Consider the following 14,850-nt stretch of genomic DNA (forward strand, 5'->3'; position numbering starts at 1 on the left):
TTGGTGTACAAGACTTGGGATTCCGCCCGGGGCAGCCACCACGTTGGGGCTTCTGTTTTCCTAGCCAGGTTGTACTGAGACCGATCTCCTGCTTGCAGAAGTGGAGTTAAAAGCAGATTCTTCTTCTCAGCCTTAAGGCTTAACCTGGAGGGTAGATTCAGCAGGAACCGTAAGGCTTGCAGTTATTTCACTCATCCCAGGTAAGGGGTCCTCGCCCTGGGCAAAGTGGAGGGCAGGGCTTCTCCCCTGCAGGCCAGACACAGGCAAGAGGTAGAGGGGTTCTGGCAGCTGCCTGGCCCCTTTGCCAGGGGGTCTCCACATTGGAAAAGGAATGCAGGCACTGGAGGTTTGTCCCACCAGCTCCGGCTGCCCTGGAGAGAGCCATCTGCTTTAGTAGATTAATTAGTGTCATCCTGGCTTTTACCAAGAGTGGCCAGGTATTTTGGGGTTCAGGCTCCCAGGCACAGTCTTTATGTCTCATGCTAAAAGCCAGCCATACTGCTGTATTTTTAAAAAAGCGTTTGTGCCAAAATTTAAGCTGTCACAGTGTAAGCAAGTTGCATTGACCCGTTTTTAATTCAAGACCTGCAGGAACCAGCTGATTGGTGTGACAGTACAGTGACAAAGAAGAGAAAATCTCATTACAGGCGGCGTTGCTGAGTGGGCCCGGACTTCAGGAGGGAGTTATCCTAGGAAACCGTACCAGCTATTGCCTGCTTGTGCGTGCGTGTGCACACACGCATTCGCTCCCATGGAAACCATGTGGATGAGTGTACAGTTCCTAGCAAACCTAGAGGACAGGCAAGCAAAAAAAAAAAAAAGGCTGTCCAGTTAATCATAACCACAGTGTACATTAAATTTTGGATTCTATAGTTCTCATGTGACAACACATACAAGTTTTTCTCTATATTGTAGATTCTTCCAAGGGCCATTTTAATGATTACATAATATTCCATTGACTGTTTGTGTCCTAGTTTGTTTCAGCCATTTAGAAGTGTTCAGGTCTTTCCTGGTTTTTTTGTGTGTGTTTATAAATGGGTTTTGATGAGTATCATTGTGCAAAGAGCTTTTCCCATAGCTGGACTTAACTTCTTTAGGATGTAGAAGAGGAACTGCAGAGTCAAAAGCATGAATACTTTTATGCTTTCCAGAAAGATTGCATTAACATAATTTTCATTGCCAACCGATAGTGGATGAGAAAGTGAATTTCACTACCTTTGGTTATTTTCTGTAGAATATTTTTAAAATTCATTAAAGATTAAAGGTACATTTTAATTTAAATTGTATTTTTATAAGTGAAGAATAATTTGGGTTATTATGGCAAATTTTTAAAAATTATTTTTAATTGGAGGATAATTGCTTTACAATATCATGTTGATTTCTGCCATACATTAGCATGAATCAGTCATAAGTATACATGTGTCCCCTTGCTCTTGAACCTCCCTCCCACCTCCCACCCCATCTCATCCCTCTAGGTTGTCACAGAGCACCAAGTTGAACTCCCTGAGTCATACATTTTCTTTTATAATACGTCTCCCTCAAAATCTTGGTGTTTACTATTATATAAACTCTTTCTATAATGAGAGCTGTTTTTCCTATTTTGCTTTAAATATTTCCCCCGAATTCCTTGTTGTTGTTTGTTGTTGAGTCGCTAAGTTGTGTCTGACTCTTGCAACCCCATGAACTGTAGCCCACCAGGCTTTTCTGTCCATGGGATTTCCCAGGCAAGAATACCAGAGTGGGTTGCCATTCGCTTCTCCAGGGGATCTTCCCAACCCAGGGATCAAACCCAAGTCTCCCGTGTTGCAAGCAAATTCTTTGCCACTGAGCCAGATTCCTTGCCTTTAAAATTTCGTAAGTTGTGTGTCGGTGTGTTGGCATTCTACTTTAGCATGGAATCTTGCAAGATAACCAGGTTTCAGAAAGTAAAATATAGCCAAGAAAAGGAACTCAAAGCTGAGCATACATACTTTCCCCAGCTGTTTCTGTGGAGGCTGGCCTTGGACCATTTCAGAGTCCCCTGTCCCTGACATGTTAGGTCATTAGCCCTTGTGTGGGAAGGACTGTTGCTCAGATAGAATAAGGCAATCTGGTTCTAGTCCAAAACCAGCTGTTGTCCAGACACATGCCCTTGATGGGAACTTGAGCTTGTCAACCTCTGTTTCTTCATCTGTGACATGGTGGATCTTAGAAGGATAACTTTTCAGGTAAGTGGGGGGGCTGGTCTGTGGTTGTGCACACCCAAGATGAAGAATCACATTGACCACATCCATTCTTCCACCTCTCACTGCAGGTTTTGGGGAGTCCCAGCACTGTGACACTTCCTGAAACCTTGCTGTTTGTGTCAACGTTGGATGGAAGTCTGCATGCCGTCAGCAAGAGGACAGGCTCCATCAAATGGACTTTAAAAGAAGGTAATTGGGATTTGGTCCTGGGGTGACATGGACATTTGCTCAGCTGCTTCCGAGGAAACATTCCAGAAAAAGAGAGAAACATGATTTTAATAAATGATTTACATGATTTTAATAAATTAAAAAAGGAAAAGAGTCAAAGAGAAGAGAGGAAGTGTACACAAAGGGTATGTTTAAAATCTGAATTGTGATTATCCACTCAGGGCATCAGTTGAGACAAGCTTTATCTTTTTTATTATTATTATGTTTTTTACAGTTGTCTAGATTGCATGTATAAATGGCTCTAGGCTTTTCTATGAATAGTCCTGGCTGGTTGGTCTTTACGAAGACATATTACATTAATTTTTTTTTAAGTTCTAATGATTAGAATCTTGTAATCATAATTACAAGAAGCGATCTTCTTTAACCTCAAATTACTCATTTGTTTTTATAGAGGCTGAAATAACTGAGGGCAGTTGGATTTGACATTCATCCAAGTCAGTCATGTTATTAGCTGTTTACATTGAGGGAAGTGGAAGACAGAGGCTGTTTCTCATTTACTCTACCAAGCTTCCATTTTATCATCTTGTCTTCCTGGTGATGGTAGGCAGCGTGGACTCCATACAGCTGGGAAATCATATTCAGTTCCCAAAGTAATCTTCCTGGATAAATGCCAGGCAAATCCCAGGATTGGGGGCTCTCAAAGTCATCTCTTTTATTCCATCCTATCGTAATTGTCCTTTGGCCGTAAATTCGGGTCTGACTGGTATGTTCTCTTTCGTCACTAAGCCATGACTCGTTATTCTCTTGAACACAGCAAATGTTTTTCCTTCATTAATAAAATGTTCCAAAACAGTGTTTTTAGTTGGAAAAATATTAGCATATATCAGAAGGTCACACATCATCTTGTCCATTCAGCAGCAAACCTAGTTGCCATCCACAGATGCTGGCAGCTGGGTAACCAAGACTCACCTGTCCAGGCCAGTTTGGGTCAGCATGGACTTTAAGTGATGGAAAGGACCGTCCCTCCGGAGGGAGAGCCCACAGCAAGATGGGAGAGCCCAGTTTTGGCAATGCATTATAGGCTCCCTGAATATTATCTGTGCTCTCATGTTTAAGCAGAGTTCTTTATATTTCAGAATGTCTGATTTTGTCCAGAGATGAAAATCAGCAAGTCACAAAAGGACTGAGATAAACATTTTTGCTGTTAAACATGAGGGCTGGTCCCTTAGTTTCAGTATTCCCAGGCACGACATTTTTGCCCCCGAGCCAGTTCATTCTTCTGCTTTGCTTTTTCCCTGCGTGTATTGTTTTAGATCGATCTCCAAGTCTTAATTTTTGCAAGTAGCCTTGCCTGTAGCCAGCAAAACTGTGTCCTGTCTTGTTTGTTACTTAGCCAAACATAAGAAACAATCTGTTCTCTCCTGTAATTTAGAGCTGAAAGAACCTGCCTCCTTTATTTATTTGTTTGTTTATTTTTTAAAGATACTTGAAAAATATTTGTTTAGCTGCATCGGGTGTTAGTTGTGGCACGCAGGATCTTTTACGATGGTGCGTGGGCTTAGTTGCCCTGCGGCATGTGGGGTCTTGGTTTCCGGATGGGACCATGTCCCCTGCGTTGGCAGGCGGGTTCTCAACCACTGGACCACCAGGGAGGTCCCTTGTCTCCTTTGAAGTTTAACGCAAGTTTAGAGAACTCTAAACTCTATCTGTGAAAGATACTGTGTGGGGCCCAAAGAGGAAAAAGACAGCCCCTACCCTCAAGGAGCCCACAGTCGGGAGGGAGACTTGACAAGTACACAGAACTTCAAGAGGGAAGCAGCCTTGTAACCACCGCAGAGAGGTGCTAGGAGACCGTCCCAGCTGGGCCAGGAAAGGCTCCATAGGTGCATCGGAGCCTCGCTGGATACATCAGATTTCAGTCGGTGGAAGCCTGGCGGGGAACAAAGGAGGCACCAGCCCGGGGTGTGGGGACAGGTCCGGTTTGGGAGGGACTTGGTGATGGAGGTGGAGGGAGGCAGACAGAGGGGATGTTGAGGCCTGTGGCAGCCTCTGAGGCGTTTGTGCCTGAGGGAGCAGGAAGTTGGGGGCCATTCACACAGCTGAGCAGGTGAGTGACTCAGCAGGTGCTACAGCAGTGTGTGCGACGAGAGAGGCAGACAGACCTGAGGAAGGGGCAGGGAAAAGGGAAGAGGTGGGAAGGATGAGGGGCCTGCCAGAAATAGAGTCAGGGGAACCCAGCAACTGGTTAGGTAGGCAGAGCGGGCAGGAGTTAAAAGACACTTGCGGGCAGAATTAGAGAAAGTTGATTAAGACCTAGGAATTTTAAGTAATGAAATTCAGTTCAATTTAATTCAGTGAAATTTCAGTATGTTCTAAGTCTCATTGTTTTTCTGAGAATAAATTGGCTGATTTTAGCTGAATTCAGCCCTATCTAGTATTGGGAGCGCCCCCATACCGCCCCCCCCTTTTTGGGGGCTGTGTAGCTTGTGGAATCTTAGGTCCCCAATCAGGGATTGAACCCATTCCCTCTGCAGAGGAAGCATGGAGCCTTAACCATTGGACCACCAGGGAATTCTCTGTCTCTCTGTATATTTTTATACAAAGATTAAAGATGGTAACATATAGAGACCCTGAATTTTCAATTTAATTTTAATCTTGCAATTACAACTAAACATTTCAAAACCATTAATATGTTAGTGAAAGGAGAATGAAAACATTTAAAAAAACCCTAAGATAGTGACATCTGATCCCATCTCTTCATGGCGAATAGAAGGGGAAAACGTGGAAGTAGTGACAGATTTTCTTTTCCCGGGCTCTAAAATCACTGTGGATGGTAGGTGCAGCCATGAAATTAAAAGGTGCTTGCTCCTTGGAAGGAAAGCTATGACAAACCTAGACAGAGTATTAAAAAGCAAGTGACATCACTTTGCTGACAAAATTGCGTGTAGTCAAAGCTATGGTTTTTCCAGTAGTCTTGTCGGGATATGAGAGCTGGATCATAAAGAAGGCTGAACACCCAAGAATTGATGCTTTAAGAATTGTGGTGCTGGAGAAGATTCTTGAGAGGCCTTTGGACACCAACGAGATCAAGCCAGTCACTTCTAAAGGAAATCAACCCTGAATATTCATTGAAAGGACTGAAGCTGAAGCTCCAATACATTGGCCACCTGATGCTAAGAGCCAACTCTTTGGTTTTCCAGCCCTGATGCTGGGAAAGATGGAAGGCAAAAGGAGGAGGGAGCGGCAGAGAATGAGATGGTTAGATAGCTTTACTGACTCAATGGATGTGAATCTGAGCAGGCTCTGGGAGACAGTGGAAAACAACAGCAACACTACATAAGTAGATTTATAAATGTATCCAGCTACTCTTCTAGACCCTGAAAATACAACAGAATCCTTGCCCTCGTGGAGCTTTCGTTCTATGGGGGAATCAGATAAGGAGATAAAGTACATAGTGGCCATAAGAGCTGTGGAGGCTGCTGCACCCGTCCAGACAAGGGAGGTTGCGGGCTTGGGCCTGAGTGGCCATGGTGAGTCAGATTGAAATGGAAGAAACTTGCCGATGCAGACACCTCTAAGTCATCAAACTGGAGTTCTGCAGAACACTTACCTGTTACTCCATTTTGTGGTTTCCTAACTGTTTACTTTTTTCAGGGACCAAGAAACTGGGGGTGATTTTTTTTTTTTTTCTATCCACAGAATAGTTTTGGCAGGTGCTTTTGTTCCTCAACCAAACATGTGCTGCTGTTCCCAGAAATGGAGATTTTTCACAACACAGCAGCAAACTCCACTTAGTACAGAAAACAAGTTCTGTTTGTTTTTGGAAACAGATTTGAGTCCTGACATTTTCCTGTAGGTGTGATCCCAATAAGCTGTGATTTTGTAACTGCAGCAGCACCACTGTCTGTCTCTGAAATTTCACCACTGAACATGACTGAGTGTGTTTCATTTCTGCACTCCCAGCTCAGACACAAACTGAGAACGTCGCTGTCATGTTCTGGGTTAGACTCGTTTCACAGAGCTTGCCTCGGCCTGGTGGAATTAAAGGACTCTCTTTGGTATTGCCATGGCTGGTTTAGGGCTTCTTACACTCCCCTTGGAGTCTGACACTCAAATCTTCATTAAACTTCAGATGGTTCTGTAGCAACCCCCACTCTCATTCCCTTCCATCTCCTTTCCTGTAATAGTAGGTCCAGAGGACTAGGTCTAATTTAGAACCATATCTTTAAAAAACAACAACACACATTTATTTATTTGGCTGCTCGGGGTCTTAGTTGTGGCACATAGCATCTTTTGGTTTCAGCATTAGAACTCTTAGTTGTGGTATGTGGGATCTAGTCCCCTGACCAGGGATCAAACCCAGGCCCCCTACACTAGGAGTGTGGAGTCTTAGCCACAGGACCACCAGGGAAGTCCTTAGAACCATTCTTTACTAACTATAAAAATAGCTACCCATGCATCCAAAGAGTTCCAAACTCCTGAGATGCCCCCTAAATGGTTAATATTGGAGATTTCTTATGAGGGAAGGATTAAAAACAAAATTAGTTCTTTGAAGCCTGAAGAACATCTTCTCCTGTGAATTTCCAACCTTGTGTCTCTGTTCATAGTTCCTACCTGTGCTGATAGTTATGGGCCACTCAGGCCAGAAAAGAGCGATGCTCTGCCCCTTGGCCACCCAGTCCTGTCACGTGGACTCACAGAGGGCCTCCCAAACCTGACCCCTCCTCCCGGTCCCCCTTGCCAGTGTCTTAGCCTGGCTCTCAACATGCACTTCCTGGATCCATGCAGCAGCTTCTGACCACCATCCCTGCTGCCTGCCTCGCGCTCCCCATCACCCAGCACACTGCCGGCGGACACACCCTCTGAAACGGCTGCCCAGACCATGCTGCACCCCTGCTGAAAGGTGTTGCTCTAGTGTTGTGCATCGCAGTGCTCCTCCGAGTGTGGTCTGCCCACCCGTGTTCCTCGCCTGTAAGGAGAGAAGTACAGAAGGGCGCAGAAGCCTCATCTCTGGGGGGTTGGACTTTTCAACAGTTGGCCCTTCCCCACAGTCAGTTGAAGAAGCAGTGGGCCCCAGGGTGAGGTCTAAGCTCCTGATCACACCTGTCAGCCCCTTCACAGTCGGCTGTCACCCACCTCTCCAGCCTCAGCTGCTCGTTGCCGCCAGGTCTCGGAGACACGGGGCCTTTCTTATGTCCTCTCCCCACCAGCAGCCTGCAGTGTTGCCCAGGTCCCCTTCCATCCATTAAGGCCCCTTCACAGCTCACCTCCTGGCCTCCTGCTGCAGGGCGAACCCCTCCCTCCTCAGGCTCCAGAGGCAGTGCACTGAAGCCTCTGCCTGTACCGGCACTTCCTGCTTCCTGTGAGCTTCTGGCTATGTTTGTCCTCATGGTGGATTTCTAACTCCTTGAAGGAGGGGGTCTCAGTAAACTTCTAATACACCCAATGCCGGCTCGGGCCCCAGGGAGAAGCGGGCGAGGCTGGGGTTTGCCTCCCCAGGATGCATCTTCATGGAAGTTTCCAGTTCAGCTACTGATCTTTGGCTGCACGTGCCTTTTCATGACTTTCTGCAGTTGGCTTTCTCTCCTGTTCTTCAGGCAGGGTTTGTGTACCCCTAGAGTGTTAGCAAGCCACCATCAGCAGCTTGACCAAAAACTCTGTGTGACACTCAAGAGAGGAGAGGTTGGGAAAGGGGCCGATGTTTCGTTAGTAGTTCTAATCCATTTTCTCTTAAGAAATTTTCTAGGCTTAAGATACACCATCACTGCCTTTCTCCCTAATTGCCGAAGTACAGAAAAGTGTTTATTTGTTCTCCATTGTTTTGGAGGACTAAAAATTAAGTTTCTGAGAGGGGCTGTGAGAGAGGCCTGTTTCTGCTTTTGAGTCTCTTGAAAAAGTATTTTCTTTTTTTGAGTGTTTTGCTTTTTATCAAGAGAGTTTAAACATACACAGACAAAGAGATGATGACCGAATGAACACTCTTGCACCCATCACTTAGCTTCAGTGAGCACCGGCTGGTACACAGCCTCGTGTATCTGTGCCCCCAATTCACGTCCCTCCCACTTGCCTGGGGTTTGCCTCAGAACAATATGTCCCATGTTATGGAGGGGCTCTTGGAAATAGTGGTCATGGGACTTCCCTGGTGGTCCAGCGGTTAAGACTCAGCGTTTCCATTGCGGGGGACTCAGATTCAATCCTTGGTTGAGAAACTAAGATCCCACATGCTACACAGCATGGCCAAAAAAACAAAACAAAACAAAATAGCGGTCATCACACACAGTAGCAGAGATTTCAGCTCCAGCAGGCATTCTCTACAACGTTGCTTGGTGTATTTTGGAATACAGTTGTGAATATTGAAGCTCAGGATAAAAGGCCAGTTTTGGCTGTGACTTAGTTACCATCCTCTTACTTACCTTTGGGAGAACACTCTCATCACTCCAGAATTAAACTCTGTGAAGTTAATGACATCCTGAAAGGCACTGGGGCGGAGTCCCAAGCATTAAATTGTCTTGTCCTCCTTCATGATTGGTTATAGCTTGAATTCCTTCGTGGTTGGTTGTAGCATGCAGGGTGTGTTTTTTGGCCTGAGTTACTTCTGCCAAGGCAAGGATGAGTGAGACCTTAGAGTCCAACAGCCTTTGGTACGATGGCTGGTTTTTCAGATTATGTTGGTATTTCTACAGGATCATCTTCATCAAACATGACATTTGGTGACTTGCAAAGATTGTTGTTGTTTGGTTGCTAAGTCATATCTGACTCTTTTGTGACCCTGTGGACTATAGCTTACCAGGCTTCTCTGTCCATGGGATTCTCCAGGCAAGACTGTGGGGGAGGGTTGCCATTCCCTTCTCCAGGGGATCTTCCTGACCCAGGTTCAGACCCAAGTCTCCTGCACTGGCAGGCGGGTGGTATACTGCTGAGCCCCCAGGGAAGCCCCTGGAAGAGATTACCCTGAGAGAAAGCTTCCGGCGCCCTCCCCCTAGTTCTGATAAGATTTGGAATGTCACTGTGGATTTTAAGAGCTTCTGATCAGAAATCTATTTTAAAACGCTCTTGCCATGTAAGCTGACCTTTGAGGAAAATTTTGAGACTTGCTGCCCTACAACTTGGACCTGACAACTTTCATGGGAGTTTAGGGCACAGATTACCCAAGTTCCTTCCCTCTGGAGGAAGGAAATGAGCCGCCGCTGGGGAGGAGTCCCTAATTGGTTCACTTGAGTGCGTGGACCGTATTGAGGAGACTCAAGTTTTTAGTTAAGGTGGGGGAGTGCTGAATGACCTCATTTCTACCAATGATTTTTATGTAAAAAAGAAGGATACTAGACCCTTAAGCATTTTCTTGAGGAAATGGCAGCTTTTTGCATGCAGACTAACCAAGCTAGCTTCACCATCAGTTGGGATTAAAATCTCCATGTCCTCTTAAACTCATTCCGTTTCTTCACTTCATTTTTCTTATCGGGACTAAATCCTGTTGATGTTTTTATTCCCCTCCTGTTTGGTTCTGACCACCCCTCCTTTCCCCACCCCACTCCCAAACTGTCTCAGACCACCTTACTGGGGTTATGGCCTTGCCTTCCTCACTGCCCTTAGTTTTTTTCTTTATTTGTTTTCTTCTTGCTGTTGCTTTTAGGCTGCACCATGTGACATGAAAGCTTAGTTCCCCAACCAGGGATCGAACCCTCTCACCCCTGCACTGGAAGTGCAGAGTCTTAACCACTGGACCACCAGGGACACCCGCTACGCTACCCTCCCTCTGTGCTTCCTGCTTCTTTCTCACATCCCCTTTTGTCCCCTGGTGCCTGCCTGTCTTCACCTGCCTTCAGAGTCTTGTACCACGTTTCTCTTCTCACAAGCCTCCGGCTGTTCCCTCCTCAGTGCCCACCGCGCCATATCCCAAGGTTTTCACCCCTCTCTTCTCCACAGTCTCTCCGCTTACTGTCCACCCTCTGTCGTTTTGCTCCTAGAAGGAAGGAGGCTCTCAAAGGCGGGGTATCCCGGGGGGCTTCCCGGGAGCACAGGGTGGTTGGGACTTCATCTGTGGTTTTTCAGCCCTTGAATCCCTTTGAAGAGGGCCAGCCCAGGACATTTCTGGTCACTGCCGGAGGGGCACTGAGAAGGGTCTGGTTTGCAAAGTTTCTAGCCGACAGGAAGACCTCTTGCTCCTGGAGAGGGCTTCCAGTCGGAGACGAGGCTGGTGTGTGTCTTTTAATATTTATTTATTTGGCTGCATCAGGCCTTAGCTGCAGCATGGGGATCTCTCTTGCATCAAATGTGGGATTTCTGTTGTTGTAGTGCACAGACTCCAGTTGCAGCTTGCAGGCCCTCTAGCTGTGGCTCAAAGGCTTAGTTGCCTTGCAGCATGTGGGATCTTAGTTCCTCGAACAGGGATCGAGCCCATGTTCCGGCGTTGCAAGGCGGACTCTTAACCACTGGGCCACCAGGGAGGTCCTGAGGCTGTTTTTTGTCTTTGATATTTATTTGGCTGCGTCTCGTCTTAGTTGCCACAGGCGGGATCTCAGTTGGGTCACGTGGAATCCTTCCTTGCGGCGCCTGCACTCTCTAGCCGTGGCTCTTGGGCTCCAGAGCGTGTGGGCTCATAGTTGCTCCAAGGTGTGTGGGAACCTTAGTCCCAACCTGGAATCGAACCCGAGCCCCCTGCATTGCAAGGCGGATTCTTAACCACTGGACCACCAGGGAAGCCCCAGGGCTGGTTTTATTTATTTATTTATTTTTCATTTATTTTTATCAGTTGGAGGCTAATTACTTTACATTATTGTAGTGGTTTTTGTCATACATTGACATGAATTAGCCATGGATTTACACGTTCCCCATCCCGATCTCCCTCCCACCTCCCTCTCTACCCGATCCCTCTGGGTCTTCCCAGTGCACCAGGCCCGAGCACTTGTCTCATGCATCCAACCTGGGCTGGTGATCTGTTTCACCCTAGATAATATACATGTTTAGATGCTGTTCTCTCGAAACATCCCACCCTCACCTTCTCCCACAGAGTCCAAAAGTCTGTTCTGTACATCTGAGTCTCTTTTTCTGTTTTGCATATAGGGTTATCGTTACCATCTTTCTAAAGTCCATATATATGTGTTAGTATACTGTAATGGTCTTTATCTTTCTGGCTTACTTCGCTCTGTATAATGGGCTTTAGTTTCACCTGGGGCTGGTTTTAAATGCGGGCTGCGTCACGGGCAGCGGGGAGATGGTGCTTTGGAAAGAAGGGTGAGGAGGAGCAGGGCAGTAAAGCCCGCACCCACCTACATTCCACTGGAGAAGCAATGTGTTCCAGAAACATCGGCACTCATCTAGGGACGGAAAGGATCCCGTAGGCCTCTCGAGCTCCAGTCAGATGGCAGCCTGTTCTTGCGGCCTCTGTAATCAAAGCGATCTGATTTCTTCCCACGTGAGAGTGAGTCGGCCCAGAGTCACCTGCAGAGAGAGGCCATCTGCCCCAAACTCTGGTCTGAAGCGATGAACTCAAATAGTGACCGACTTCATCGGAGAGATTTTTCTGTGTTGAGGGAAGCCTGAAATGGTGCTGACAGGGTCCTTCATGCTCCTCCCCTGGGCTTCTCTTCTCTCTTCCAGCCTTGGGACATTATAGGATCAGGCTATCAAGATTCATGCTACAGCTGAGGCTGGGCAGGAAGAATAGGTCTTTCTTTTCAGACCCTCCCCGCCACATCCCACCCCACCCCCCTCATCCCCCCACCCCCCTCCCAGAAAAGTATTCCTTAAATAGCTCCTTTTTTTTTCTTTAGCTTCTCTTCTTAAAATTTTTTTTTCATTTTAGGAAAACGTCAACATACACAGAAGTAAAGAGAATAGTATGAAAGTCTCAGGTATCCAGCTTCAGTGATGACTCACACATGACTGTCTGCTCCCCCCATCTCCATCATTTGGAAGCAAACGCCATATCATTTTCTTCCCGTAAACTTAAATAATTTTTAAGTGTGAGTGAGCAAACAGAGCTACACCTGGGCAGCTCTTTTTTGCTTTTATCATGTAGGTTTCTGTGTGGAAAAGCCCTTCTCATTAAGATAAACTTATCTGAGTGACTGCATTCCATGTACGACATTGGATATCTTAAATTATCGACTTCCTTACATTCTACAGACAGCTTTACCTGCTGAGTATAAGGGGAGCAAAGACCCTGGCAGCAGTTACACAGGAGTGCACGTTGTGATTATTCACTGAACTGTCATAAGCCCCAGACACTTTCCCGTGTGTATTTCTCAAGAAACAAAAATAGATGGTCCCTGCCCTACAAAGTACTTAAAATTCAATCCAGCCCCCAGATCTTTGAGAACCAGAGAGGCCACATGCAATTAAGTACCTGTCACCTGAGAAATGTGCTAAGTGCCAAGTGCAGTGGGCACTCAGTCTTTGATTTCCTGGAGAAAGGGGCATCTGAAGGCCGGACAGAGGTGGACGGAGTTCGGCAGGTGATGGTGACCTCAGAGACTCACAGGAAAGCATGGGCTGAGTTCTGGGAAGAGTTGCAATGGAGAAGAATTAAGCCCAGGTTTTGCAGAGCCTTGAATACTTCAGGCCTGTGGTCCCCCCGTGTGCTGAGGGGCCCTGGGCACACAGTCAGCTCTCAGGGCATGGCAGCTAAAGTTTTAGACTTTTAAGAGAAACATAGCAGTCCTCCACAAGTGTTGAGCCCTCAGTAGCTTCAGCATTAGATTGCACTGCTTTCCTTTCAAGGATTTGTCTTTGCCCAGCTGAGTTGGGGGCCTTTGCTGTGATGCAATTCAGTTGCCACTTGAAATTCCCTGGCAGTTCAGTGTTAGGACTCTGAGATCTCACTGCCAAGGGCATGGGTTCAATCCCTGATCTGGGAACTAAATCTCACAAACTGTGTGGTGTAGCCAAATAACACAACCAAAAAGACTCAAATGGACGCATTTAGGAAAGGTGCAAAGAGGAGTTTGGCATGCTTACAGGCAGAGGAAGGAGTTTTCCAGAAGGACTTGAAGACCCCTGGGAGACAGGATACTGGGGGCTCTAGATGTGTGAGTGTGAAGTATCTGTGAATGTGAAGGTGAAAGCATGTCCTTTTATAGAAATATGCAGGGTAGCGTGGGATTGGCAAACCTGGAGGACAAGGAGTAGGAAGTTTCTGAGTTCCCCTGTGCCACAGAGGGGAGTCATGTGCGGAGAGGAAGGGGCCTGGAGGCAAGGCATGAAAGTCTGATACACCAGCTGTGAGGAACAGAACAGGAAGTAGATAAACATATCTCCTATGCCACGGGGCCCAGCTGGCCATGGTTACATTCTCCTATCTCCACAAGTGATTATGGTGTTTTCTCCAGCAGTGCTCAGAAGTCTGAGGAGGAGGAGAGAGGATTGCCCAGTGGATTTTGGGTGGAGGATTGATGGAGCATAGCTGCTGGATTATAGAATGGGCAGCGATGGATATCCAGGCAGGGCAAGAGTGGAAGTAGGAAGGAAACTAACATTTGTTGATTGTTTCAGTCAGTAAATATATTGAACACCTCTCGTGTGCCAGGCACTATTTTTTTTTGGCTGTGCTGGGTGTTTGTTGCAACTCATGGGCTCTTCGTTGTGACTTTTGGGCTTAGCTGCTCCATGGCATATGGGATCTTAGTTCCCCATCGCAGGGATCAAACCTGTGTTCTGCATGTTGGAAAGCAAATTCTTAACCACTGGACCAGTGGTTAAGAAGTACCCAGGGAAGGACTTGGAAAGTACCCAGGATGTCGGGGATATGTTGTTGTTGTTCAGTCGCTAAGTTGTGTCCCACTCTTTGTGGCCACATGGACTGCAGTATGCCAGGTTTCCCTGTCCTTCACCATCTCCTGGAGGCTGCTCAAACTCATGTCCTTTGAGTCATTGATGCCATCCAACCATTCATCCTCTGTCATCCCCTTCTCCTCTTGCCCCCAACCTTTCCCAGCATCAGAGTCTTTTCCAATGAGTCAGCTCTTTGCATCAGGTGGCCAAAGTATTGGAGCTTCAGCATCAGTCCTTCCAGTGAGTATTCAGGGTTGATTTCCTTTAGGATTGACTGGTCAGAGCTCCTTGCTGTCCAGGGGGCTCTCAAGAGTCCTCACCAGCACCACAGTTTGAAAGCATTAGTTCTTCAGTGCTCAACCTTCCTTATGGTCCAGCTCTCACATCTGTACATGACTACTGGAAGAACCAGAGCTTTGACTATATGGACCTTTGTTGGCAAACTGCAGAAGATAAATCCAGCCCCCACGGATCTTATAGTGACCAGAGTCAGACATTTAAAAAGTAAAATACAGAGCACTTCAGAGGTGGTCAGTGTCATGGAGAAAAATCAAGCAGGGAAGAGAGTAGGGGGTCCTGGGGGGTAGGAAGTGGTCATGGAAGGCCTCTCTGAGATGGTGACATTTGATCAAAGACCTTGGCACAGGGAGCAGTATACACAAAGGCCCCAAGGCAGGTTTACACTTGG

The 14,850-nt window shown here is 46.7% G+C and overlaps 1 protein-coding gene across 2 annotated transcripts in view; it reads left to right on the top strand.

The window, feature by feature from the left end:
• The window catches only part of ERN1 (endoplasmic reticulum to nucleus signaling 1), an 82,145-nt gene that overhangs the window by 26,027 nt on the left and 41,268 nt on the right, over nucleotides 1–14,850 (top strand). Inside the window, exons 1-2 of one of the 2 annotated variants that reach the window (XM_070479793.1) lie at nucleotides 1,331–2,207; nucleotides 2,294–2,414. In XM_070479793.1, coding sequence (XP_070335894.1) covers nucleotides 2,178–2,207; nucleotides 2,294–2,414 — 151 coding nt within the window. In that variant the 5' untranslated portion in view covers nucleotides 1,331–2,177. Of the gene's footprint in view, nucleotides 1–1,330; nucleotides 2,208–2,293; nucleotides 2,415–14,850 lie in introns of those variants that run through there. The other variant, XM_070479792.1, reaches the window with a different exon arrangement.

Source organism: Odocoileus virginianus, chromosome 17, assembly GCF_023699985.2.
Source record: "Odocoileus virginianus isolate 20LAN1187 ecotype Illinois chromosome 17, Ovbor_1.2, whole genome shotgun sequence".
In the NCBI taxonomy this organism is placed as follows: domain Eukaryota; kingdom Metazoa; phylum Chordata; class Mammalia; order Artiodactyla; family Cervidae; genus Odocoileus; species Odocoileus virginianus.